The following is a 25,947-nucleotide window of genomic DNA, read 5'->3' on the forward strand; positions in this document are numbered from 1 at the left end:
GATGGACTGACATAGGCAGAAGTGAATAAGCAGCTTTCTAGCTCAGAGAGACAATCAATGGAGTGACTGGAGAAGAAAAAAATATTGTTGGATCTTTTAGGTTATACATAAAAATAATGAAGTATGGTTGAACTATACACCATCACTAACAACAAATGTTTTTTTAAAACAATTGTGAAATTGCTTGCAGACTAAAATTAATTCCAATCCCTGCCTAGAAATTTGATCATATAGCACTGTTTATAAGCACAGTGCAAAGGATGACCAACACTAATGAGAATAAATCATGAAAACTGATTAATTACTTACCACATCCATGTTTGTTTATTTGAGGTATCACTATAATCATGGGAAGTTTTCCCTTGATGCCCACTGATTTCAGTTTTACTTGGGCTCCTTGAAGCCATACATAAGACTTTTTTGAGTAAATGGAAGTTCTTTCCCTTATTTTTTTTCCAAGGGAAAAATTCTTCATAGACTCTCAGAAATCAAATGGAGCAGATCCTTTCTTTGGGCCTGATCCATTAGTGAGAATATTTTGAAAAGTCAGTATTTTAAAATTATTTTTTCATTTTTCTGGATCTGGGCACTGGTGGCATGACCAGAAGTTATTATCCATCCCAAATTGCCACTGAGAGGTTGGTGATGAGTAACTTTCTTGAATCATTGTAGTACTGCTGGAAAAGCTATCCACACACTGTTGTTGAGTATAGAGTTCCAGGATTTGGACCCAGCAATGATGAAAGGAATGACAATATATTTCCAAGTTAGGGTAGCGTGCAACTTGGAGGGAACCCTGTAACCTGTGCTGCACCCTTGCTTCTGCTACCAAGAAGGTAAAGGTCACAGGTTTGGAAGGTACTGTTGGAGTAGTTCAAGTGAGTAAATGCAGTCTATTTTGTAGATGATATGCACTGCAAACCTCTGTGTTCTGGTGGTGAGAGTGACTGCTCTTGACATCAAGGCAGCATGTGAGTGTACAATCAAGGAACCCTGCCAAACCTGAAGTCAGTGGGCATTAAGGGAAACATTCCATGGTTGGAGTCATATCTCAAACAAAGGAAGATGAATGTGGATGGTGATTAATCAAGTTTTCATGATTTACTCTCAAAAGTATCAGATTCAATTCCATTGAGCTGAAGAACAGTGCTACAATTAGCAGGCAATGGTAAAGCTTCTTGATACTGATTACTTTATACATATCTACCAGAAAATTAACTTCACCCTCACAACAGTTCCATATCCCCAATAGTGAGGAATTCAAAGGTGCATTGAAACAAAAGGTGACTTGGAATGTGTTAATTTAAAACACATTCAATAAATAAACAAACAGAGATGACACGGGCTAAAACCATTGATGCTGTGCTCTCTCCTTTATCCCCAAACTTCCCCAATCACTGCATATGCATATGTCATTCATGAAGTTAGGCCAGAATGATTTAAGAATAACACTTGAATGAATATAAATCACAAAACAACAAATGAAATTCAGCAACCAACGATGTGAAAAAAACTTTTTTGTTTTCCTTTTATGTTAGCCTTCAATTTGGGCTTGCTGGCCCCAGTGCTTCTATACAGTGTCCCCACTGTGGATGCAGCTAAGTAAATGGAAGGCTGCTCCTAAACTGTTGACTGCAGGCAGCTGTGCGTCAGCTAGTGACTGCAGCACCTTTTAATTACCTCAGAACATATGGGAGGACAAGAACTGTTGGCATGTTGAAAGAGGACAGCACAATGCCAGCGGAATCCTCCTGGCATACTACAGACCATATATTTGCAGTGAGCAAGATCACACAGCTGCTGTTGAAGCCTCCAGACCCATACCACCATGAATGATGCCAAGAAGGTACTCCCAGGGATCAGCTCTTATTCTTGGAGAATAGCCTTCATCCTCAGCAACTTTCCCATGAAAACCTCCCTATGTCAGTCCTCAGGTTCAGGACTGAACTGTGATCTCTCTCCCTCTCACTCTCCCCCTCCCCACTTTACTTTTTGTTGAGAAAACTGGGTAAAGAGTCAAGGACCTTACTGCCCTTTACAAGCACGACTGAAAAGATTAGAAAGGAAATAACATAAAGCAGTAAGAGCTACTTCTCCAATTTGTTGTTGAATAATGACAAAGGCCACCAGTTTTGGACTGGGAATCTATAACAAAAGAAAAACAGGTACTTAAGTGAACAGACAGCAGGTTATTGTGACTGGGATGTTGCAACAGCTTCTTGATCATGGCAAAGTCTATGAGCTTTGACTTAAATGACAGTAAGGGTATTGGTCTATAGTTATCAAGATTGGACTTTAGTTTCTTTTAGATAAGCACAAAATTTGTTTCTTTCCATCGGAGCAGGACAGTTTTGGCTAGCAGGAATGTTTACCTACATGACTTAGCAAAACAGTTAGCTTCCTTGATGGGTTTTTGAGAAAATGCATTGTAGACATGGAAGACATTTTTTTTGGGTGGGGGGGTGTGCTCCAGATATTAAGGGAAATGTGCCAGATCTCAATTCAAAAGAAATGGATCTGTACCTAATTCAGCATTTGGACCCTCTCCTGGAGTTTCAGTTAATTTTAATTTGAAGAACCAATGGGAAAAAATTCACCCTCAGTCAATGTGCCAGTGCACAATACAGTTGTGATTGTATGATGTGTGCTGCCTATGAATTTTGGATCCACTGATGAGTATAATCAGCAATAGCAGTGGCAGATGTGTGGGGACAAGCTCTTGCCTACTGGCTCACCTGCCTGAAGGAGAGAGTGCTAGCGATTATTGGTGGGTTGTAACGGAGTCTGCAACCAGTTGTGACACAGAGTTCATTGAAAGTGATAATCTGTCTATCCCTAACAAAACAGAAAATGGTGGAAACACTCATCAGTTCAGGCAGCATCTGTGTAAAGAAAAGTTAATGTTTCAAGTTGAAGACTCATAATCACTTGGAAAAGTGAGCAAGACGCTGCCTGACCTGCTGACTGTTTCCAGCAAATGTTTACCCCTTATCCTCCTTCTTATATCCCAATTTCCCCTCTTCCCATCACCTCTTGATTTACAACCTGTAGATGATATAAGCACACATCTCTAATCTGAATAGATCCCCTCACCATAATGTTCTCATTTTAAAAGCATTCATAATTTCACAAGTGCCACTCTGTCAGAATCACTGTGGTCACCTGTCAGCCAGTAGCCCAGACTGATGCCACTCGTTGCAAGATAGTGCTGTTCTATGCCAGCCCATGTCAACACAAAGCTGCTTGTGGTTAGCCTCCAGGTCTCCTTTACCAAAGGTCAATCACCTCCTACCAGCTCGGCTGCCACAGTGCATAGAAGCAGAAAAGGGAAAGACACAAGGAAACCAGGTATATGCAAGGGTGATTAGTTGACAATTTTATCTTGAGTAGATGTATAGAAGTATATTTTTATTTGGTTTGGCTTACTATTCAACAATTTCGGTTAAGCAAATGTTGAGCAATCAAAAATAGAGGAACAGTTAGATATGAACTTTGAACTGGAACAGCTTGTTTCTCTTTATTTATTTGTGAGATACGGGCAGTGTTATTTAAAAATCATCCTTAATGGCTCTTGAGAAAGTGGTGGGAGGTCACCTTCTCCATCTATCAGAGTGTTTTTGGTGAAGGTATTTTCACAATGCTGTAGGGTAGGGGGTTGCAGAACTTCGAGCTAGTGACAAGAAGTTTGTGCAGGTACATTTTTAGGACAGGACAATATGTGGATACAACATGTGCCACTGGTGATGCATGCTTGCAGTTACTGCTTTAGTAATTCCAGATAGAGAAGTTGTGGCATTTTCAGAAACTGTTGCAGAAGTTGTGATGACTTCTGTTATGCATGAAGGTACATACTGTGTTGTCAGAGCTGCATTTATTCAGGCAAATGGAGAATATTCCAACTCACTCCTGTCATGTCTTCTGGTTGTTTTAAAGGTTTTGGGATGTCAGGAGTTGAGTCTGACAATTTAGAATATCTGGTCTCTGTTAAGCTCTTGCAGCCTAAGCCTGAACAAAAACCTCCTTTTTCTTTCTCCTCCTCTGCTTTCTATTCTATAGGTAAAGACTGTGTAAGACACTCTAGGCAATGACAAAACCAAAAGCTCTTCTCTGAAGCATACAATGCATATCCAAGTTGGTCCAGGTATAGGAAACTATTTCAGGACTACTATGGCAGTTTCTAAAATGTTATGGGATAGGTCCAGGAATTTTATTGTAAGAGTGATCTGCTCTGGTGGCTGGACCCCTATCTACAGCAGGTTGCAGTGATAACTGCTTTGACGAACCTTATCTGGACGCATTGCTTCTTAATCCCATGCACGTACAATGTGCATTTTCTGAAGTCTTTTGCAAGATAGCACCTTTATCCAGAGCCCTAATCCCCTTCCAGTCCTCCCAAGGTGGACCTGTTTTTTCAGCTATTTCCTCTCAGTCACGTGGATTGACCTCAATGTCCCCAGTCCTTCTTTAGAAAGAACTCAGATATCTTACCTTTGTGAAAGTTCCTATTCAGTATAGTGTTTATAACTGCCTTGACTTCCTATCCAATCCCCAACTAACCTGGAAGTAAATACCAGGGGTCGGAGATTCTGCTACTAAAAGCAGATTTCCTGTGAATATTTCACACGATGGGTGAGCTTTGCATCATCAACTGCTGATTCTACACGTGAGTGTAATGCACGTGTATTCAATTTGCCAAGTTGATAACTCATGCAACAAAAATGGGCTTGCAATTTGCAACAAAACTCCAAGCAAATCAACATCCTAGCTCTTAAATTTTTAAGCCCACTTAGTAGAGTTGTATGCATTTTCTACAAAATGGATAAAAGTAAAGGGGAATTTATGTAACTCCTAGTGTATAATTAGACTGTAATAAAGGAAAGGAAAGTAGCAATGATGCTGGCATGTTAGGGAATGCTGCATGCTAGAGGAAATACTGAAACGTTGTGCTAATACTATGTAAAAATCATGATCATTATTAACTTTACTAGCTATTAATGATAAGATGTTAAATGTATCAGAATTATAAATGTGAATAAAACATTGCATACCAGCAAACCACACTAGTGTGTTATTTTGAAAATCTGCATTAACTTCTTCCAGTATACGGCCAATTGCATAGTCCAGCTCTCGTAGGCCATCTCCATATGGACCACGTGTAGAGGTGTTAGCAAACTGAGAATTGTACTGTAAAGGTACATGCATATGGGCTGGAGCAAAGTACAAGAAGAATGGATGCATACTCTCCCTAAGAAAAACAGAAGAGGAAAGTCAACAGGATCATGAGATAAAAATGTTTTTTTTAATGTACAATCTGATAATGCAGCAACTAAGACCTTGATGACGGAAGCAATTTGGTAACAGCAGGTTTGCCCAATAGTTAAACCTGTCTTTTTATCTTTCAAACATCAGGTCAAATTCAGCTCAAACTGATGGTACAAAAACATGTTCAGTTTACAGGTTCCAATACTTCTAACACAAATAGGTTTGGGGAGTCTTAGAATATACCTTCAATATAAAACACAGGTCAAATTAGAGGTCATGAGAGGTCAGGGATTGACCTTTGGAGCTTCAACTCCACATAATTGAACCAGTGGATCCAATGAATAACTGGTCCATACAAATCAGAAATCTATCAAGTGTGATCCGTGCTCTTCACAAGGCAGAGATTGTGCTGTAATTCTTTGATCCTTGGGTTAAGAAGGGAAAAATCACTTCACTCCATACAATGGTATTTGTGCAAAACATGGAAAAGCCACCCAATAAAACAAGTCAGTTTCATTCTACCCTGGTTCACGGGGCATTCTTTTTCTACCCTACTGAGTTAGATTATTCATGAGGAAAAATGGGTGCCTAATTACACTACTAACTGCTATCAGTAACATTCAAAAAAGCCATCATATTTACTCCTATTTGTAAACTTCTGTTCAATCCTCCCCGCATTGGTGAACTGACCAGCTACAGCCATATCATTGTGTAATGTCACATTCTCAAAGGAAACTAAATTAATATAAAGCACACACAAAGCAGCATTAGGATGCAGAGTTTGGATGTCAGATGGGAACAGGCCCTTTTCTAAGTCTGGTGTCCTCCCATTCTGGAGCCAAGCTCTTGGTTGACACACAAGAGGTAAACAGGCAGCTGTGGAACACTACCCCTGCTGGTAGGGGGATAGGGGGTGGGAAGTTGAATTTAGACTAAAATATAATTTAAAAATCAGTTTTGTGCTGCAGATAAAATTTTGTAACCAAATTAAAGCTTCTCCCCACACATTCACTTTCTCTTTTCAATAGTTACTTGTGCCACGTACCATTTCTGTCCAAGGGTGTTGCCACTTTGGATGGCAATGCATCCCTCAAAATTACCACAGTCATATTCCATTCTGTGAAGCACCAATGCCAATGACACAGTATCAGAAATATAAAGGTCTGAGTGAGAGATAATTGTCATGTGTTTGGTAGCTTTGTGATTTTTATTTTAATTTTGTATTAACTGATAACAACCAGGACTAGGATTATACCAGTGAAGGTTAGATTTTGGTAAATTGTAGTATTAGGTGTTATCTCTCCTGAATGACCGATTGGCTTTCGCTCACCTGGCCTTCTGGATGAAATGTATAACTTTTTCTGTATATCTCTCTGTCAGTCTGCTGAGATTAACAGGTTGTTCTACAATCTTTTGGTTTTCAAGGAGAGGCAGTGCTATACTTCTAGTACATGGATTGACCTTACAGCTGAAGCAGAAAATACAGTAAAACATATGTTAATTTGATTTGGGTTTCAAACAGAAATGTTAATGATTCAACTAAAAGATTCTAGAAGACTTGAAATAAAAATATTCACCACATAAACTTTGATACAATTTCAAGGAACATTTTTAAGAAGCCACACAAAGATGTGTTCATCACTTCACTAACAAATACAAGGTATATATAGATTTGATTACAATGATAACATTGAACATGCTGTCTCATTAGTGGTCGCCAGTAAGTACGTACATGACTATTTTGGTACAGCAACTGGCATTCTGATAGGTTTATGTACTTTGGGCGTAGGTCGATACTAATGACCACACAAACTCAATGTTTCAATTTAACTTTTGTGGCTCAGTTAAGGCCCTATCTCCTTCACAACTCATTTCTGAATAATTAAAATTTACATTGGATTCCCTGAAATTGGCAAGAACCAGGTTGGTAGTGTGACTCTTCAACTTAGCATTTTCTTTGCAGTCAAGGACTTTTAACTACATTTTAACTACACTTTAAATACAAAACATTCATAACCCATATTCAGTCAGAACTGCTGAATAGATGATCCATCTTGGCTTCCCCTGAAATCCCCACCATCACAGAACCCAATTCAATTCACACCACGTGATATCTAGAAATAGCTGAGAGCACTGGATACAGCAAATGCTGAAGCCAGACAGTGTCCCAGCTGTAGGAATAAAAGACCTGTGCTTCAGAACCAGCCATATCTTTAACTAAGTAGCATTAGAATGCTGCCATCTAACTAACAATGTGGAAGTTTCCCAGGTATATCCTGTTCAAAGAAGCCAGTGCAAATCCAATCCGACTAATTACTACCCAATTAGTTGACTCTGAGTCATCAGCAAAGTGATGGAAGCTCATCAACGTGTTATCATTTGACACCTACCCAATAATTGTTTTGGGTTTCACCAAGATCAACCTACTCTAGATTTCATCACAGCCTTTGTCCAAACATGGACCAAATAGATGAATTCCAGAAGGGAGCTGACAGTGACAGTCTTTAGACACCAAGACAACATTTAACTGAGTGTGACATAAGGAAGCTTTGTTAAAACTCAGCTCCTTGGGCATCAAAGGGAAAATACTCCAGTGTTTGGAGTCGTAACTTGCACAAGAGAAGATGGTTATAGTTGTTGAAGATCAATCATGCCAGATAGGGAAATTATTGAAAAAAATTCTGAGGAACAGGATTAATCTACACTTGGAAAGGTACAATTGATCAGGAATAGTCAGCACAAATTTGTTGGTGGGAGATTATGTCTGACTAAGTTAATTGAGTTATTTGAAGAGGTAACTAACAATATCGATGAGGGCAATATGGTTGATGTAGTTTATGTAGACTTCAGTAAGGCCATTTAAAAGGAACCACATGAAAGACTGGTTTAAACAGTTAGAGTCAAATGGATCCAAGGGAATTTAGCAAATTGGATCCAAAATTGGCTTGATTCAGAGACAGGGGGTGATGGCAGAGAGCTGCTTTTGTGATTGAAAGCCTGAGATCAGCATTGTACCATAGGGACCAGTGCTGGGACCCTTGCTGTTTATTCTATACATTAACTACTTAGAAGTCGATGTATGAGGTATGATTAGTAAGTTTGCAAATGACACAAAAAATTGGTGGTATTGTCGATAGTGAGGAGAGTAATCTTAGGCTACAGAATGATATTGATCAACTGGTAAGTTGGGTAGAGCAGTGGTAAGTGTAATTTAATCCTGATAACTGTGAGATGGTGCATTTTGAGAGGGAGTGATTTAATAAGGGTAGAACATAAACCATGAACAGTAGGGCCTTAGGAAGTATTGAAGAACAAAGGCACCTAGGTGTACAAGTCCAAAGATCCATGAAGGTTGCAGCAGAGGGTGGTAAAGAAGGCATACAAGATGTTTGCCAACATTAGCTGGGACATAGAGTAGAAGCACTGGGAGGTATTGGTTCAACTTTCTGTTCCATTGGTTAGGCCACAACTGGAATATTGTGTGCAGTTCTGATTGCCATATTATGGGAAGGATGTGATGGACTGGAGAGGGTGCAGGGAAGATTCAGCAGGATGTTGCCTGGGATGGAGTTCTTCAATTATGAGGAGAGATTGGATAGGCTGGGTTTGTTTTCCTTAGAGCAGAGGAGGCCAAGGGGGTGACCTGATAGAGGTATACAGATTTATGAGAGGCATAGCATGGCAGAGATGTCTAAGGCATAGATTTAAGGTGAGGAGTAAAATATTTAGAGGGAATCTAAGGAAGAATTTTTTCACCTAGAGATTGGTGGGAATCTGGAAGGCATTGCCTAAAAACGTGATGGAAGCAGTTACAACATTTAAGAAGCATGTGTACCAGCAGCTTAATTACCAAGGCATAGTAGGACCAAGTGCTAGTAAATGGGAGTAGTAGGGATAGTACTTGATGGTTGGCATGGACGTGGTGTGCCAAAGGGCCTGTTTCTCTGCTATATATGGAGTCATAGCCATAGAGAGATAAAACAAGGAAACAGGCACTTTTGCCTGAGTCCATACCAACCATCAACCAGCCATTTACACTAATCCGACATTAATCCCAATTTTATTCTCCCTACATTCTTATCAACTCCCCTCTGATTCTACCATTCACCAACACACTAGCAGCAAGTTAGAGCGGCCAAATAATCAACCGACTCGCATGTCTTTGGGAGGTGGGAGGAAACCAGAGCACCAGAAGGAAACCCAAATGGTTACAGGGAGAAGGTGCAAGTTCCACACAGATGGCACTTGAGGTCAGGAAAGAACCTGGGTTTCTGGTGCTGTGAGGCAGTGGCTCTACTGCTGAAGTTTATACCTTACTTCTTCACTAAAAGCTACACAACCAATTTTTATATCAGCTGCAAACGTCTTAATCATGCATCCTACTTTTGCATCTAAATGATTGATATATACCATGAAAACCAAGGGATCTAGCAATGCATCCAATTGAACCTCAATGCAAACAGCTTTCCAGTCACTAAAGCACATGTGTCCACATATCCTTTACTTTCTGCCACTAAACCAATTTTGAATCCAACTTCTGCTTTCTCCATACCCCTTAAAAGCTCACTCTTCATCTGATTTATCTGCCTTAATACTTCCTCATGCAGCACAGTGTCAAATTTTGTCTGATAATGATCCTATTAAGCACCTTCTTTACTCCAGTGAAGATGTAATATCACAGGTGCTGCCAATTACAGATGTTGTTTATCACAAGATCTTTCTGTCTAATCAAAGAAAGCAATGCTGGTTAAATAATACGCCTGCAATAAAAATCTTTGAGGATTCAGCTTCCAGTTTCTTTTGGTATTTCAAGAGTAGAGTCCATTGTCTTTAAGGAAAAGAAACAAATGAGGGGATAGATGGAGACAAAAGGCAATATGAGAACATGTAAATACTTTTTGATCTATATCATTTTATAAATACGTATTTTAACATATAATATTTGACGTCAGAAATGTTCTAGAGTCATGCAGCAGAGAAGCAAACCCTTTGGCCCACTGAGTCTGCACTGACCATTAAACACCCATTTATGTGAATCCCACACTAATCCCATATTATTCTTGCCACATTAAAAAACAAATGAAGTATGGAGTATTCAAATGGTTATCAAGAAATCATAACAGAATACTGATAACGTTTGTTTTTTATCCATTTTAAAATGGTTGATAATTTTTCTCATTTTTAACAGAAAATAGATGTAAATGCAAGTAGTGCATCTTAGGACTAGACTTATAACAATATACAAGAAAGGCTTTCATTAATAATGCAGATTCACAATCCCAGAAGGTCCAAAAGTGCTTTACAGCCAGCTGAAGTGCTGTCATAACCATACTGCGCAAAAAGAGTAGCAATCAATTTCTACATATCAAACTCCTAGAAAACAGCAATGACTAGATAATTTGTTATAGTGATGTTGATTTAGAGGATAAATATTGGCCAGGATCAACTCTACCTCACTGATCTTCTTAAATGTGACAGTAGTCTGGACCAACTCATGGCATGGGACTCCATTAGGACATTTGATGCACTGTAACCACCTCCCCTAAGTTTCCCCTCACATCACCAGCAGTCATTTTTGCAGTTTGTCTGTGGATGACAGGGGGCAAGGTTGCTTTAGGTTTCCCACAATTCGGCAATGGATCTTGGCAACTCTTGTCAGGTTCCCTATCACAGGGTGTTAACACCCAATCGGTGCTTCAACCCTCTCTTTGGCCATTTCATTTGAAGTATTTAAGGTAGATAATTTTTTTGAAAGATTAGGTAAGTGAGTGCTATGGGGAGCTGGTATAGAAGAGGAATAGAGAATAGAGAACAGCATAGATCATCCATGATTATATTAAATGGTGGGCCAGGTTTGAGGGGAGGGGTGGCCTACTCTTGCTCCAATTTTCTTGTGTTCAGGAGATTTTTAGGCAAAATGATTGGTCATTAGCAATATGTGCACAGATTACTTAGTGCACCAAAAATAGTGGAAATCTAATTTCAAGCTAAGGGTCTCAGTTGCTGCCTCATCTGGAAAAGGACACCACTTATGCTGTTGTACTGGAATATCCGATTCTCATGCTTAAGTTGCTGTAGTAAAACTTTAATACACAAACTTCTGAGTCAAAAGTGAGAATGTTACCAATTGAGCCAGAGCTGATTACAAAATCTGACTAAGTTCTGTTGAAAGGTCAACATGAAACGTTAACTCTTTCTCTTTTCACAGACGCTGCTTGACCTGCTGTATGTTTCTAGCATTTTCTGATTTTATTTCAATATTTCCAGCATCTACAGGGTTTTTTTGTTTTTCACTGGCTACTAGATCTACTGTGGTTTTAATCAGTGACAGATATTTAAAGAAAATTAAAATAAGAGAGACAAAGGCAGCATATGAAAAAAGAGAAGCTGCCAACATAAATGGGAATCCAAAACAATTTTATAGGAATTTAGGGAGAAAAAGAAGAGTACATGCAATAGTGGGGTTCACAAAGAAATGGGAACCTGCACATCAATGCTGAGAGCACTGTTAAGTGAATACTATAATCAGTCTGCAACAGGCAAGAAGTAATAGAGGAAAATAAAATAGTTGAGACGCTAGATGCATTAAAAATTGATGATATGGGAACATTGGAAAAGTTGGTTGAACGTAAAGTAGATAAGTCACCATGACTAGGTGGAATGCATCCTACTAATTTGAAGGAACTACGGTAGTAAATTGCTGGGGCACTGACCATCTTTCAGTGTTTATTGGATACAGGGGGTGGCACCTAAGGATGGAGAGTAGCAAATGTTACTCCCTTGTTCAAAAAAAAGGAATAAGGATAAGCCCTGCATCTACAGGCCATTCAATTTAATCTTGATGGTGGGAAAACTTTGAGAAACATTGATCCACGACAGGATTAAAAGCCACCTGGATGAAAATGGAGTATTAAATCAAGCAGCTATGGATTTGTTAAGGGTAAATTGTGTTTAAACAATTTAATGGAATTTTTCAATGAGGTAATGGATAGAACTGATGAAGCTAATGCAATTGATGTGGTGTATGTGGCCTTCCAGAAAGCTTTTTGAAAAAGTGCCACATTACAGGCACCTCAGCAGAGTTGAAGCACAAAGCATAAAAGGAACATTGATAGCACGGGTATGAAGTTGTCTGAGTAACTGATAATAGAGTCGAGATGAATGGTTGTTTCTTGGACTGGCAGAAAGCTCCCAGTGATTGGTGTTACGGGTTATTGCTTTTTTTGATCTATACCAAGTATATGGAGGTGTAACTTAGGTATAACCTGGATGTAGCTTAGTAACTTGGAGGTGCAAGCCACAATTTCTAAGGCTGCAGTAGACACAAAACATGGCAGTATTTTGAACTGCAGGGAGTATAATGATAGAATGCAGTGGGATATAAACAGGTTGGTGGAATGGGCAGATGCATGGCAGATGAAGTTTAATGCAGAGAAATGGGAGGTAAAACATTTTAAAAGAGAGAGAGAGAGAGAGAGAGAGAGAGAGATACATCTTTATTAGTCATATGTACATCGAAACACACAGTGAAATGCATCTTTTGCATAGAGTGTTCTGGGGGCAGCCCGCAAGCGTCGCCACACTTCTGGTGCCAACACAGCATGCCCACAACTTCCTAACCCGTATGTCTTTGGAATGTGGGAGGAAAGCAGTGTAGGAAGAATGGGGAGAGATAATGTAGATTAAAGGATATGGTTCTAAAAGGGATGCAGGAGCATCTGGAGGTATAGTTGAAATATAATTGAAAGAGGCAGGTCCAATGGAGAAAGCAGTTAAAAGGCAAATACAACTTTAGAATGTATAAACAGAAGCATAGAGTGCACAAGCAAGGAAGCTATCCTGAACCTGTATAAAACACTAGTCTGACCTCAACTGGCCAGAATTGTGTCCAATTCTGATTGCCTCATTATAGGAATGATGTGAGGGTTTACAAGAGGGTCCAGAAAAAAATTATGAGAATGTTTCCTGGGATGAGGGACTACAGTTACAAGGATAGATTTTAGAGGCTGGGGCTTTCTTTAGAGAAGGCTGAGGGGAGATTTGAAATTTTGAAGGTTTGGCTGGAGTGGGAATCCATTTGGTGGAGGGGTGAAGGGCTAGAAGTTACAGGTATAACATGGAAGTGAAAAGAAATAAGAGTGACATTAGAACGAACTTGTTTATGCAGCATGTAGATGGTATCTAGGATGCACTGCAGGTTCCATCATGGCCTTCAAAAGGGCATTGGAAAAATATACGGTAAAGAAAAATGTGCAAGGCTACAGAGAAAAGGTGAGGGTGTGGAACAAGTGAGTTGCTCTACAGAGTGCTGGTACAACACAAAGGGTCGATTAGCCTCCTGCAACTGTTGTATGATTCTAGAATCTAAGAGCCAGAGTGATTTTCAGTTATGCGACCATGTCAGGAAATGCTCATGTGCAACAGTACATCTGATTTCAAAAATGCCAACTACAATGGTTAACTGCATATCTGAATTGCTACTCCGATTTACAGATTATTAGCAATATTACCTTTCCATTACAGAATCCCTGGGGCACGGTGGGCTTGGAGGAATATCGTACCCTGGATCATCTGTGCAACCCATGTCATTGCTGTAAGGGATTCCAAAATAGTAATCAAATCCTGTAATAAATCAAAACAATATTTAATGATATTAACCATGGCTTATGTTTGTTGAGAATTTTTTTGCACACACCCTTTTACATTTATGTTAGAAGTCTGGTATAGAATGCATATTAATCAGGTGTACTCATGGATTGCTGTATTTGACTGAGTTTTCAGGTGTAGTTCTCGTTTAACGAGCAAACTATAGATCTTTAGTTTATTTCTCAGAAATTTACTGATGTTGAAGATTTCTAGCAGGAAGCTTAGCAGTTAAAAATTGTATTAACAGCAAGGTCAAAATGCTATGGTTTACCAGAACTGTCAATGCTGGCTTCTCAAAGTGTTGGAGCAAGCTCAAGGGGCCTACTCCTGCTTCTGTTTCTTGGATAAACGAACCCATTTCACAGGAAAGTGACAGGATCAACAAGCATCATCTAACCACTCTAATATCTTACTCCCAACCCTTAATAGCATTTTTCACTGAACTTAGAACATCAGTTCCCCTCCATTTCTGCCATATTTATTGTTTATTTTGTAGTGAACACAGAGACAAAATATATTTAATGCTAAAGTTATTTCTTTGTTTTCCAGATATTTCTCCAGTCATTTCTCAATGAAGCCCAATTTTAATTTTGCTACTCCCTTCTTTTTTACATTGTTCTTAGAATCCTTTTACTACTTCTTGCTAGTTCGATCAGAGGTGGATTTTAAGAAGATTTTAAAGGGAAAAAAACAAGGCAGTGGTTATTGTAGAATCATGTCCCCGTATGACTTATCACCTTTCAACTTCTTTCTGTGTGGGGGGCAACATCATGGTCTCAATACCACCTACAAAACTGTGGTGGTCATTTCCAAGGGTGGGCAATAGCACTTGTCAATGACTTCCACTTTATTTAAATATGAAATGATGTAATGGTGAGCTTCTGGGAGGCTGATGAGGGTCACACAGGATGGAAGGAAGATTGTGGCGGCTAATTTTTGACACAGAACTTTGGTACAGTGCCCGTCTGCTCCAATCAATTTTTTTTACTGAATTACCTCTACACCCACCAAAAGTGAGTAGTTAAGTGAAATCCAATCCATGGGTTAATTTCTCCATTTCACACTTGCTCATTATCATCAATTTAGGAAAGTGACTGCTAATATTAGGGTGACGATTTTGTTTTCTGTCATTTGAAATACTTAGAACAGGGCTATTTTGGCAGCATGATTGATGAACAGGAGTAGGCTGCCTTTGCTACCTTGCTGCCCTTGCTATAATCAGAAAATTCATATTAAAATAAGTTTTAGGCTCTTTGCCAGAACTCATTGGCTGGTTGCCCAAGTACATCAAGCAGTTAAATTAGCAGTTACAAATTTCCTCCACTCCCTGTTGCTGCTTCATTAGTGACCATGGCTCCCCGCAGTACAGAAAAGGTAAATGTGACCATTTATAGCCAGCATGATTTAAATTTTCTGTGCTCTGTGGAGGTGGTCGATCAGTCATCATGCTGGAAAAATTAAATCTAATCACTTTAATGCACGCACTGTCACTAATGCTTCCTCAGTCTATGATTCAGTTCTTCTCCCTCTGTTCCATGCAAGTTGGCACCTCAGAATATTTTATTAGTCATGGAGCAAAACAGCACACGTTCAGGCCCTTCGGCCCAACGAGTCCATGCCAACCACAGTGCCCACCTAGCTAGTCCCAACTGAGTCCCAATTTCCTGCATCCAGCCCACATCCCTCTAACCCCGCCTCTACATGTACCTATCCAAGAGCTTCTCAAATGATACTATTGTACCTGCCTCAACCACTTCCTCTGGCAGCTTGTTCCATACAGTATCCTCACCACCCTCTGCATGAAAATGTTGCCCCTCAGGTCCCCTTTTAAATCTTTTCCCTCTCCACCCTAAATCTATGCCCCCTAGTTTTGAATTCCCCTACCCTGGGGAAAAGACTGTTACAATCCACCTTATCTATGCCTCTCATCATTTTAAACATTTCTTTAAGGTCGCCCTTCATTCTCCTACGTTCCAAGGAATAAAGACCCAGCCTGGCCAACTTCTCTATAACTCAAGCCCTCTAGTGCTGGCAACATTCTCATAAATCTTTTCTGCACTCTTTCCAGTTTACTCACATCTTTCTTGTAACAGGGTGACCAAAACTCTACACAGTACTCCAAGTGCGGCCTCAGCAACAACTTATACAACTACAACATAATATCCCAACTCCTATACTCAATGGCCTGACTGAAGAAAGGCAGCGTGCTAAATGCCTTTTTCACCTCCCTGTCTAGCTGTGATGCTGCATTCAACAAACTATGCACTTGTACTCCAAGGTCCCTCTGTTCCATTACGCTCCCTAGTGCCCTAGTATAAGCTGTGCACTGGTTTGACTTTCAAAAATGCATCACCTCAGACTTATCTGTATTGAAATCAATTTGCCACTCCTTGGCTCACTTCCCTAGTTGATCAAGATCCCTCTGTAATCTATGATAACCTTCTTCGCTATCAACAACACCTCCTAATTTTGTGTCATCCACAAACTTACTGATCAAGCCTTGTGCGTTTGTATCCAAATCATTTATATAAATAACGAATAACAAGGATCCCAACACCAACCCCTGCAGCACATCACTAGTCACCAGCCTCCTTTCTGAGAAGCAACTTTCAACCACCACCCTCTGCTTCCTACCTCCAAGCCAATTTTGAATCCACCTAACTAGCTCTCCCTGGATTCCATGGGACCTAACCTTCCAGACCAGCCTACCATGTGGGACCTTGTCGAAGGCCTTGTTAAAGTCCAAATAGACAACATCCACTGCCCTACCCTCATCTACCTTTATGGCTACCTCTTCAAAAAACTCTAAAAGGTCTGTCAAGCACGACTTTCCACGCACAAAGCCACGCTGACTTCTCCTAATCAGGACTTTGTTTATCTAAACGGAGGCACAAGAGATTCTGCAGATGCTGGAATCTGGAGGTAAAACAGACAAAATGCTGGAGGAACTCAGCAGGTCAGGCAGCATCTATAGAGCGAAATAAACAGTTGACATTTGGGTCTCGACCCAAAACATCAACTATTTATTTTCCCTCCCATAGATGCTGCCTGACCTGCTGAGTTCCTCAAGCATTTTGTGTGTGTTGCTCTGTCTATCCAAATGCTGATAGATCCTGTCTCTCAGAATTCCCCTCACTTCCCCAATACTGATGTCAGGCTGACCAGCCTGTAGTTCCTTGGCTTGTCCTTGCTACCCTTCTTAATCAAAGGAACAACATTAGGTACCTTCTAGTCTTCAGGAACTTCACTAGTGGTAACGATGAAGCAAATATCTCTGCAAGGCCTCTGCAATTTCTTCTCTAGCCTCCACAAAATCCGAGGATGGACTTGGTCAGGGCCTGGGGGATTTATCCACCTTAATGCGCTGTAAGGCTGCAAGTACCTCCTCCCTAGTTAATACGAATATCCTCCAAAACATCACCACTTGTTTCCCTTATCTCTTGACGCAACCCATAATTTTCTCCTCAGTAAAACACAGAGGAAAAATATTTGTTGAAAATCCCATCCCATCTCCTTCGGCTCAAGGCACAGGTGGCCCTGCTGATCTCTAAGGGGGACCTACTCTCCCCCTAGCCACCCTTTTACTCTTAATATAGCTGTAGAACCTCTTGAAATTTTCCTTAACCCTACGTGCCAGATCCATCTCATACTCCCCTCTTTGCCCCTCTTAAGAATATTCTTAATCTTCTTTATCGTCATCAAGGGATTCACTTGTCCCCGACCTCCTAAACCCAATGTATGCTTCCTTCCTTTTCTTGACCAGAGACTCAATATCTCCTGTGAGCCAAGGTTCCCTAAACTTGCCAGGTTTACCCTTCACCCTAACAGGAACATGCTGCTCCTAGACATTTGATATCACACTCTTAAAAGCCTCCCACTTGCTATTCATTCCTTTCCCTTCATATGGGTTCACCCACTCGACCTCTGCTAGATCCTGCCTAATTCCCCCAAAATTAGCCCTGCTCTAGTTTAAGATCCTAACCATAGAACAATACAGCACAATACAGGCCCATCGGCCCACCATGTTGTGCCGACCTTCAAACCACTCCTAAGACTATCTAACCCCTTCCCCCCATATATCCCTCTATCTTAAATTCCTCCATATGCTTATCTAACAATCTCTTGAACTTGACCAACGTATCAGCCTCCACCACCACCCCAGGCAGCGCATTCCATGCACCAACCACTCTTCTGGGTGAAAAACCTCCCTCTGAAGTCTCCTTTGAACTTCCCACCCATTACCTTAAAGCCATGCCCTCTTGTATTGAGCATTGGTGCCCTGGGAAAGAGGCGCTGGCTGTCCACTCTATCTATTCCTCTTCATATTTTGTATACCTCTATCATGTCTCCTCTCATCCTCCTTCTCTCCAATGAGTAAAGCCCTAGCTCCCTTAGTCTCTCCTCATAATCCATACTCTCTAATCCAGGCAGCATCCTGGTAAATCTCTGCACCTTTTCCAACGCTTCCACATCCTTCCGATAATGAGGTGACCAGAACTGGACACAGTACTCTAAGTGTGGTCTAACCAGAGTTTTGTAAAGCTGCATCATTACTTCGCAGCTCTTAAACTCAATCCCATGATTTATGAAAGCTAACATCCCATAAGCTTTCTTAACTACCCTATCCACCTGTGTGGCAACTTTCAGTGATCATGTGGATATGAACCCCAGATCCCTCTGCTCCTCTACACTGCCCAGAATCCTGCCATTTACCTTGTATTCCACCTTGGGTTTGTCCTTCCAAAGTGTACCTACCTCATGCTTCTCTGGATTGAACTCCATCTGCCACTTCTCAGCCCAGCTCTGCATCCTATCAATATCCCTCTGTAAGCTTCGACAGCCCTTCACACTAATCCACAACACCACCGATCTTTGTGTCATCTGCAGACTTGCTAACCACCCTTCCACCCCCCTCATCTAAGTCATTAATATCACAAAAAGTAGAGGTCCCAGAACCAATCCCTGTGGGACACCATTAGTCGCAGCCCTCCAATCCGAATGCACTCCCTCCACCAAAACCCTCTGCTTTCTACAGGCAAGCCAATTCTGAATCCACACGGCCAAGCCTCTCTGGATCCCTTGGCCTCTGACCTTCTGAAGAAGCCTGCCATGCGGAACCTTGTCAAACGCCTTTCTAAAATCCATGTAGACCACATCTACTGCACTGCCCTCATCAATCTTCCTGGTCACCTCCTCAAAGAACCCTATCAAGCTAGTGAGGCAAGATCTTCCCTTCACAAATCCATGCTGGCTTTCCCTAATCAGTCCATGATTCTCTAACTGCCCATAGATCCTATCTCTTAGAACCTTTCTAGCAGCTTACCCACCACAGACGGTAAGACTCACTGGTCTGTAATTCCCTGGACTATCCCCTACTCCCTTTTTTGAATAAGGGGACAACATTCACCACCCTCCAATCCTCCGGTACCATCCCTGTGGACAACGAGGACTCAAAGATCCTAGCCAACAGTTCAGTAATCTCCTCCCTCACCTCACAAAGCAGCCTGGGGAATATTCCATCAGGCCCCGGGGACTTATCTGTCCTAATATTTTCTAACAGCTCCAACACATCCTCTCTCTTGATATCTACATACTCTAGAACATTACCCTCACCTACACTGTCCTCAGCATCATCAAGACCCCTCTCCTTGGTGAATACTGAAGAGAAGTATTCATTGAGAACCTCACCCACTTCCACAGCTTCCAGGCACATCTTCCCACCTTTGCCTTTAACTGGACCTACCTTTACTCTAGCCATCCTTCTGCTTTTCATGTACAAGTACAAAACCTTGGGATTCTCCTTAACCCTACTTGCCAAAGCCTTTTCATGTCCCCTTCTTGCTCTCGTCAGCTCCTTCTTAAGTTCCCTCCTTGCTACTCTATATTCCTCACGAGCCCTGTCCGATCCTTGCTGCTTACACCTTATGTATGCTGCCTTCTTCTTCCTAACTAGTTGTTCCACCTCTCTTGTCACCCATGGCTCCTTCACCCTGCCATTCCTTCTCTGCCTCACCGGGACAAATTTATCCCTAACATCCTGCAAGAGATCCCTGAACATCAACCACATCTCTATAGTACATTTCCCTTCAAAAATGTCATCCCAATTTACACTCTCAAGTTCTCGTCTTATAGCCTCATAATTCGCCGTTCCCCAATTAAATATCTTCCCGTCCTCTTTGCTCCTATCCCTGTCCATGACAATTCTAAAGGTTATGAAGCAGTGGTCACTGTCCCCCAAATGCTCACCCACCAATGGATCTGTCACCTGACCCTGTTCATTACCTAAAACTAGATCTAATATGGCATTTCCTCTAGTTGGCCTGTCAAGATACTGTGACAGGAATCCGTCCTGGACACACTTAACAAACTCTGCCCCATCTAAAGCTTTGGCACTAAGCAGGTGCCAATCAATATTTGGAAAGTTGAAGTCTCCCACTATAATAACCCTGTTATTTTTGCATCTTTCCAAAATCTGCCTCCCAATCTGCTCCTCAGTATCCCTACTGCTACTGGGGGGGGGGGGGGGGGCCTATAAAATACTCCAAGTAGAGTAACTGCTCTTTTCTTGTTCCTAACTTCCACCCATATTGACTCTAGAGAGGATCCTGCTACATTATCCACCCTTTCTGCAGCTGTAAGTTTCCCTGACCAGTATCACCACCCCTCCTCCTCTTCTCCCCCCCTCCCTATCCCTTTTAAAACACTGAAAACCAGGAATATTCAATATCCATTTCTGCCCTGATGTCAGCCACGTCTCTGTAATAGCCACAATATCGTAGTCCCATGTACTTATTCAAGCTCTCAGTTAATCACCCTTATTCCTGATGCTTCTCGCATTTAAGTAAATGCACTTTAGCCCATCCGCCTTACTACTTTTATAGCCTGTACTCTGCTTCTCCTTCCTCAAAGCCTCTCTACCTGTTAGATCTGACTTTTCACTATCCCGTTCTTCCTCTGACCTACTCCTCCGGTTCCCATCCCTCTCGCAAACTAGTTTAAACCCTCCTGAACTACCCTAGCAAACCTGGCTGCAAGGATATTGGCCCCCCTCAGGTTTGGGTGTAACTCATCCTCTCTGTAGAGGTCCCACCTTCCCCAGAAGAGATCCCAATGATCCAATAACCTGTAGACCTGTCCTATCCTTTTTCATCACTATCTTAAAACTAATAGAATTATGGTCACTACAGCCATAGTGCTCCCTGACTGCCACTTCAGTTACTTGCCTTGCCTTGTTCCACAAGAGAAGGTCCAGTATTAATGACTATAACTAACAGGCACAATGTTGGCTAAAGTGTTTGAACTTTCTTACTTATCCCACATCCTCTTAAAAATTAGGAAAAGCTGAGTTCTGCAATGTGCTATGTACAATGGTGATTGACAATTTGTAGTATTTGAGATGTGACCAATTGCAAAATAACAACATGCTCTTCAAACATAAGATTGTGAGGGATTCTCTGTAAAACTATTCTGTTAAATATCTCAAATGCTTACTAAATGAATTGTTGCAGCATATTAATTCTGTTCTTTGAATTTATTCAAACTTGTACAGTGCAGATTTTATGTCCAGGAAACTCAGTTTTGGACTTAATTTCTGACCGAAATAATCTTTCTTACCACGAAAGTTAGGGTGATAAGGGCCATGATGTCCAAGGTGCCATTTACCTGCATAGAAGAAATAAGTGTACTTGAAGTTCTTTTTGACAAAATGGTCTTTTTACTTTACTAATAAACATCCTTATATTAATTTGAAAAATTGTTTAACTGCCATTGTTACTGAAATAATTCAGCATATACTTGGACATGAGAGAAGAAGGGTAGGTTACAGTGTGTGAACCAAATGTGTGGGTTGAGAAATTCTATCATGTAGTGCAACATTCTGTGTACTACGGTACAGAATTTATTGGAAAACCAGTTGTAAATGCAGCGGGGAACTCAATACACCCTCAGTAAAGCTTAAAAAGTTGTTTCTGGGTTCTCTGTGTGTACTACTCACAAATAAATGAAATGCAGTGATGTCCAACACTGCTCACAGCATAGTTTGGTTACAGTTCTAGAAATTAAATTACCCATTCATAGCAGTCAGACATTGCAGGCCAGTCTTCTCGAAGCAAGCCTCCCCAACACATTCAAGGCCTGCTTCTGTAATGCTTAAAGGTCATTGGTTTGTGCAGGTCACATTGCATGGAATTCAACAGAAAGTACTGGAGAAATTCAACAGGTCAGCCACCTGCATTGCAGCTTCTGCAATTTTTTGCTTTTCAATCAATGTGCATGGAATTTGGCACTCAATGTAGCTTGCATGTTGATTCCTTTATGTTAACTACTTACCCTCACTATGGGGATCCCTTGACCTTAGCACCCTTAGCCTTCCCCAGCACCAAACCTCATCTGACCATAGCACCTAGAACTTCTCCCTCAACTCCCATCATCACCACTATCACCTCCCTGCAGCCAATCACAAGCCACCACTCCCCTCCCCCACAACCCTATGCTCTTTCTCTTCAGGTCCTTACGTTCACACCCGATTTTTTTCTTCACCCCTCCATAATCCAAAGCCTTGCACAAAATACACATTGCCCCGTCCATACCCAAGTTTAGCAATTCTTTCCTGGCAGAGAAGGATTCCTAGGCCTCATTCATTAAACAAAAGTTAATGTAAAGCAAATAAGGATTTGGTGTACATGATGATTCAATTGGTTTGCAACAGAATTTGTAACAGAGGAAAAAGGATGGCATGCCAAACATACCCCTAAAATGACGACCAAATAAGGATGAAGACTAAACAAAATTAATGAAAACAAAATAACAATAATGAAGAAAATAATGGCACCAAAGACTGGAGATCACCGGGACCAGATGATTTCAAAGGAAATAGCTCAGAATACTACATGTGCTCTAATCTGCCAAGGTTTAATTCCTTTAAATTGGAAAACTGCACATCTCACTCTGCGATTTAAAGAGAGAGAGAGGGAAGGAGGAATGGTTGGTCAGTTAGCCTAATGCCTTCTGTCAGGAAATTACTAGAATCAATAATGCAGGACAGAGTGACTAAACACCCTGAAATTTTTCAACCAAACAGGGAGAGGCAGTATTGATTTGTAAAGAAAAGTCATACCTTATGAAACTGATAGAATTTTTGAAGTGGTGACTAAAGTAATGGGCAGGAGAATGTCTATTGATATTTATATGGACTTCTTTTTAATAGTCCTCCAAACGAGACTGTAAGTTAAAGTTAAAGCTCATGGAACCAAATGGAAGTTATTGACTGGCTAGAAAATTGCCTGAAAATCACCAAACAGAGAGTAAGGATAATGGCCAGGTGCTCAAACTGGAAGGGTGTGACTACCGGTGCCTTGCAAGGATCTGAGCTGCTGTTTCCTGTTTATAATGGACTTAGATGACAGGATTGAATATTACACACCCACGTTTGTCAATGACACAAAAATAGACTTCATTATGGATAAATTGTTCTGTAGAGAAAAATTAACAGATTAGTCAACTGAGCAAAATTGTGACAAATCTACTTTAATGTAGGCAATTGTGAGATCATTTTCTTTGGAGCTGGAAAGATTATAATTAAGCACATTCTAAATGGTAAAAAGCTAGAAATGGAGATTTAGAGGCTTAGAGGTCTATGTATACAGACAAAAATCATGGACGTGTATAAAAAAATGTCTTTTAGAATGTCTGCCTGTATAAAAAATGTCTTTTAGAATGTCTACCTTTAAATCTAGAGAAATTATGCTGCAGCAACATCATGCCCTGGTTGTACCTAACATGAAGTACTACTAGCAGTTCTGAAGACTACAGCATAGGAAAGAGATCATCTTGATGGCAATATGGAGTGGATTTGGCAAATAGATTATGAAGAGATTACACAAACTAAGGTTGTGTTTTCCTGAATTTAGAAGATTACAGGTGAATTTGAGCATAGTTGTTATTAAGGCGAACTAGCTTCATGAGTTAAATGAGGCATTTAGGAAATGAAACAGTGAAACCTTGATATAATGGGGGTGCCAAAGGACAACTTTAACAGTTGTGTTACAAGTAAAAATAACAGTTACCTAATTTCTGCCTCGGGAGCCATGATAAAACCTTGGTATTTCACAAACCACAATATAACAAGTTATGTTATACCAAGGTAATAGGACTGGGTAAAATTATGAAATGACAAATCTAACCAGCAGAGTAGATAAGGGCAAACCAGTCAATGAGCTGTATTTGGACTTTCAGAAGTCCTTTGATAAGGTGCCACACAAGAGATTATTAAATAAAATTTGGTGTGCACTGAAATTTGGTTAATGGACAGGAAACAATAGGAATAAATAGGTCATTTTTGGGTTGGGACTGTACTCGTAGGGTGCTGCAGGGTTCTGTACTGCGCCATCAGCAGTCCACGGTCTATATCAATGATCTGGATAAAGGCTCAAGTGGTAGAAAAAAACAGTGGGGAACTGTTTTTCAGTGGGGAAATATTGGAAGGTAATTGTGTTCTGAGGGACCTAGTACATGCATCACTGAAAAGGTACCAAGCAGGTTTAGCATGCAATTAGGAAGTGGTGCAAGAGGATTTGAGTACGAGAGTACCTTGGTGAGTCCCTATATGGAATATTTTGTACAGTCTGCTCTCTCCCCGCCCAAGAAAGAATATACATATGACAACGGAAGTGCGGGGAAGATTGATTCCTGAGAAGGCAAGTTTGCCATATAAAGATAGATTAAGCAGATTGGGCCCAGGCTTTCTTGAGTTTAGAAGAATGAGAGGTGAATCTCATTAAAAAATACAAAATACTTGCAGGGTAGTGGCAGATGTTGTTTCTCCTAGCAGGGTGCTTAGAACCAAAGGTCACAGTCTTAAAATAGTGGATTGGCCTTGAGGACAGAGATTTCCAGAGGGTAAAGAATTTTTGGAATTCCCTATCTTAGAAGGCTATGGAGATTCAGTTGCTGTGTTTATCCAAAGCAGAGATAAGTAGAGTTTTAGATATTAAGAGAATCAAAGGACAAGATTCAGTTAGTACAGGAAAGGGTGCTGAGGAAGAAAGAAACAACCATGATCTTATTGAATGGCAGAACAAGCATGAGGGGCCAAATGGCCTACTTCAGCTTCTACTTTGTATGTTATGGAACTACTTCTGCTGGATTTGGAGTTTTTAATTAGTGGGTACAGACTAATGATTAGACCCATGTCTTTTATTGGTGAAGTAAGGAAACACTCTTAGAGACAAAGGATAGTCGAAGGTTGGAACTCTCATCCGCAAATGGCAACTGAAGATAGCTCAAACGTTAAGTTTAAATCTGAGACTGCTAGATTTTTGTTAGCCAAAGGTACTAATGAATACATGACAAAGACCCAGTCACAGAGGTCAGCAATGATCTCACTCATTGGTAGAACAGGCTCGAGAGGCTGAGCAGGCAATTTCCATTCTTTGTTCCGGTATGCACAAAAATATTAATTAACATAAAGCGGAACTGCATAATGGTGATATTTTGTTTTCCATAATGTTACCCCACAGTGGTTATGAACTAATTAATTGTAACTCCAACTTCATAGGAAAAACTTAAGCTTGCTGATGTGTTGCAACATGCCAGTTCAGCTTAAAATTGTGAAACCGTTGATGCTGATCTCAAGAGACTTAAAGAGTTCTTTGAATTGCAAACTTAGCTGTAAAACTGACCAGATTATTGAATGCTTTACTCAAACTAGAATTAATCTCAATAAATTTTAGTTGAAGTATTAATTTATTGTGTGAAAGAGTAGCATGCCTAATTGGAAATAGCAAAACCAATTAAAGCACACATTCCTCCCCTCCTATGGCTTAATATGTAAATTAGTAAAGCATAAACATCACAGCTTTTAAAAAGAATTCTAATCCATCCAGATATGTGGCAAGTGAATTAAGACAATGAAATGCTTTCACTAAGTAATGATATTTCTTGGCTAAAGATGCAATATTTTTATATTTGTACCCCAAGTCCAACACCCAGTGTCCGTTATTAAGATGTCATCAGTGAAATTTTTGCATCATCTTTCATTTC

General features: G+C 40.5%; 1 protein-coding gene across 19 annotated transcripts in view; it reads right to left on the reverse strand.

Annotated features, from left to right (window-relative positions):
* Positions 1-25,947, reverse strand: part of arsg (arylsulfatase G) — a 149,571-nt gene that overhangs the window by 24,501 nt on the left and 99,123 nt on the right. For 16 of the 19 annotated variants that reach the window (XM_052033240.1, XM_052033234.1, XM_052033232.1 and 13 more), the window contains 4 exons: positions 21,523-21,570; positions 13,773-13,884; positions 6,593-6,730; positions 5,049-5,245 (listed from right to left, as the gene is read on the reverse strand). In XM_052033240.1, the coding sequence (XP_051889200.1) occupies positions 5,049-5,245; positions 6,593-6,730; positions 13,773-13,884; positions 21,523-21,570 (495 nt within the window). The remainder of the gene's footprint in view (positions 1-5,048; positions 5,246-6,592; positions 6,731-13,772; positions 13,885-21,522; positions 21,571-25,947) is intronic. The other 3 variants (XM_052033239.1, XM_052033238.1, XM_052033241.1) reach the window with 3 other exon arrangements.

This window comes from Pristis pectinata, chromosome 18 (genome assembly GCF_009764475.1).
Source record: "Pristis pectinata isolate sPriPec2 chromosome 18, sPriPec2.1.pri, whole genome shotgun sequence".
Classification (NCBI taxonomy): Eukaryota; Metazoa; Chordata; class Chondrichthyes; order Rhinopristiformes; family Pristidae; genus Pristis; species Pristis pectinata.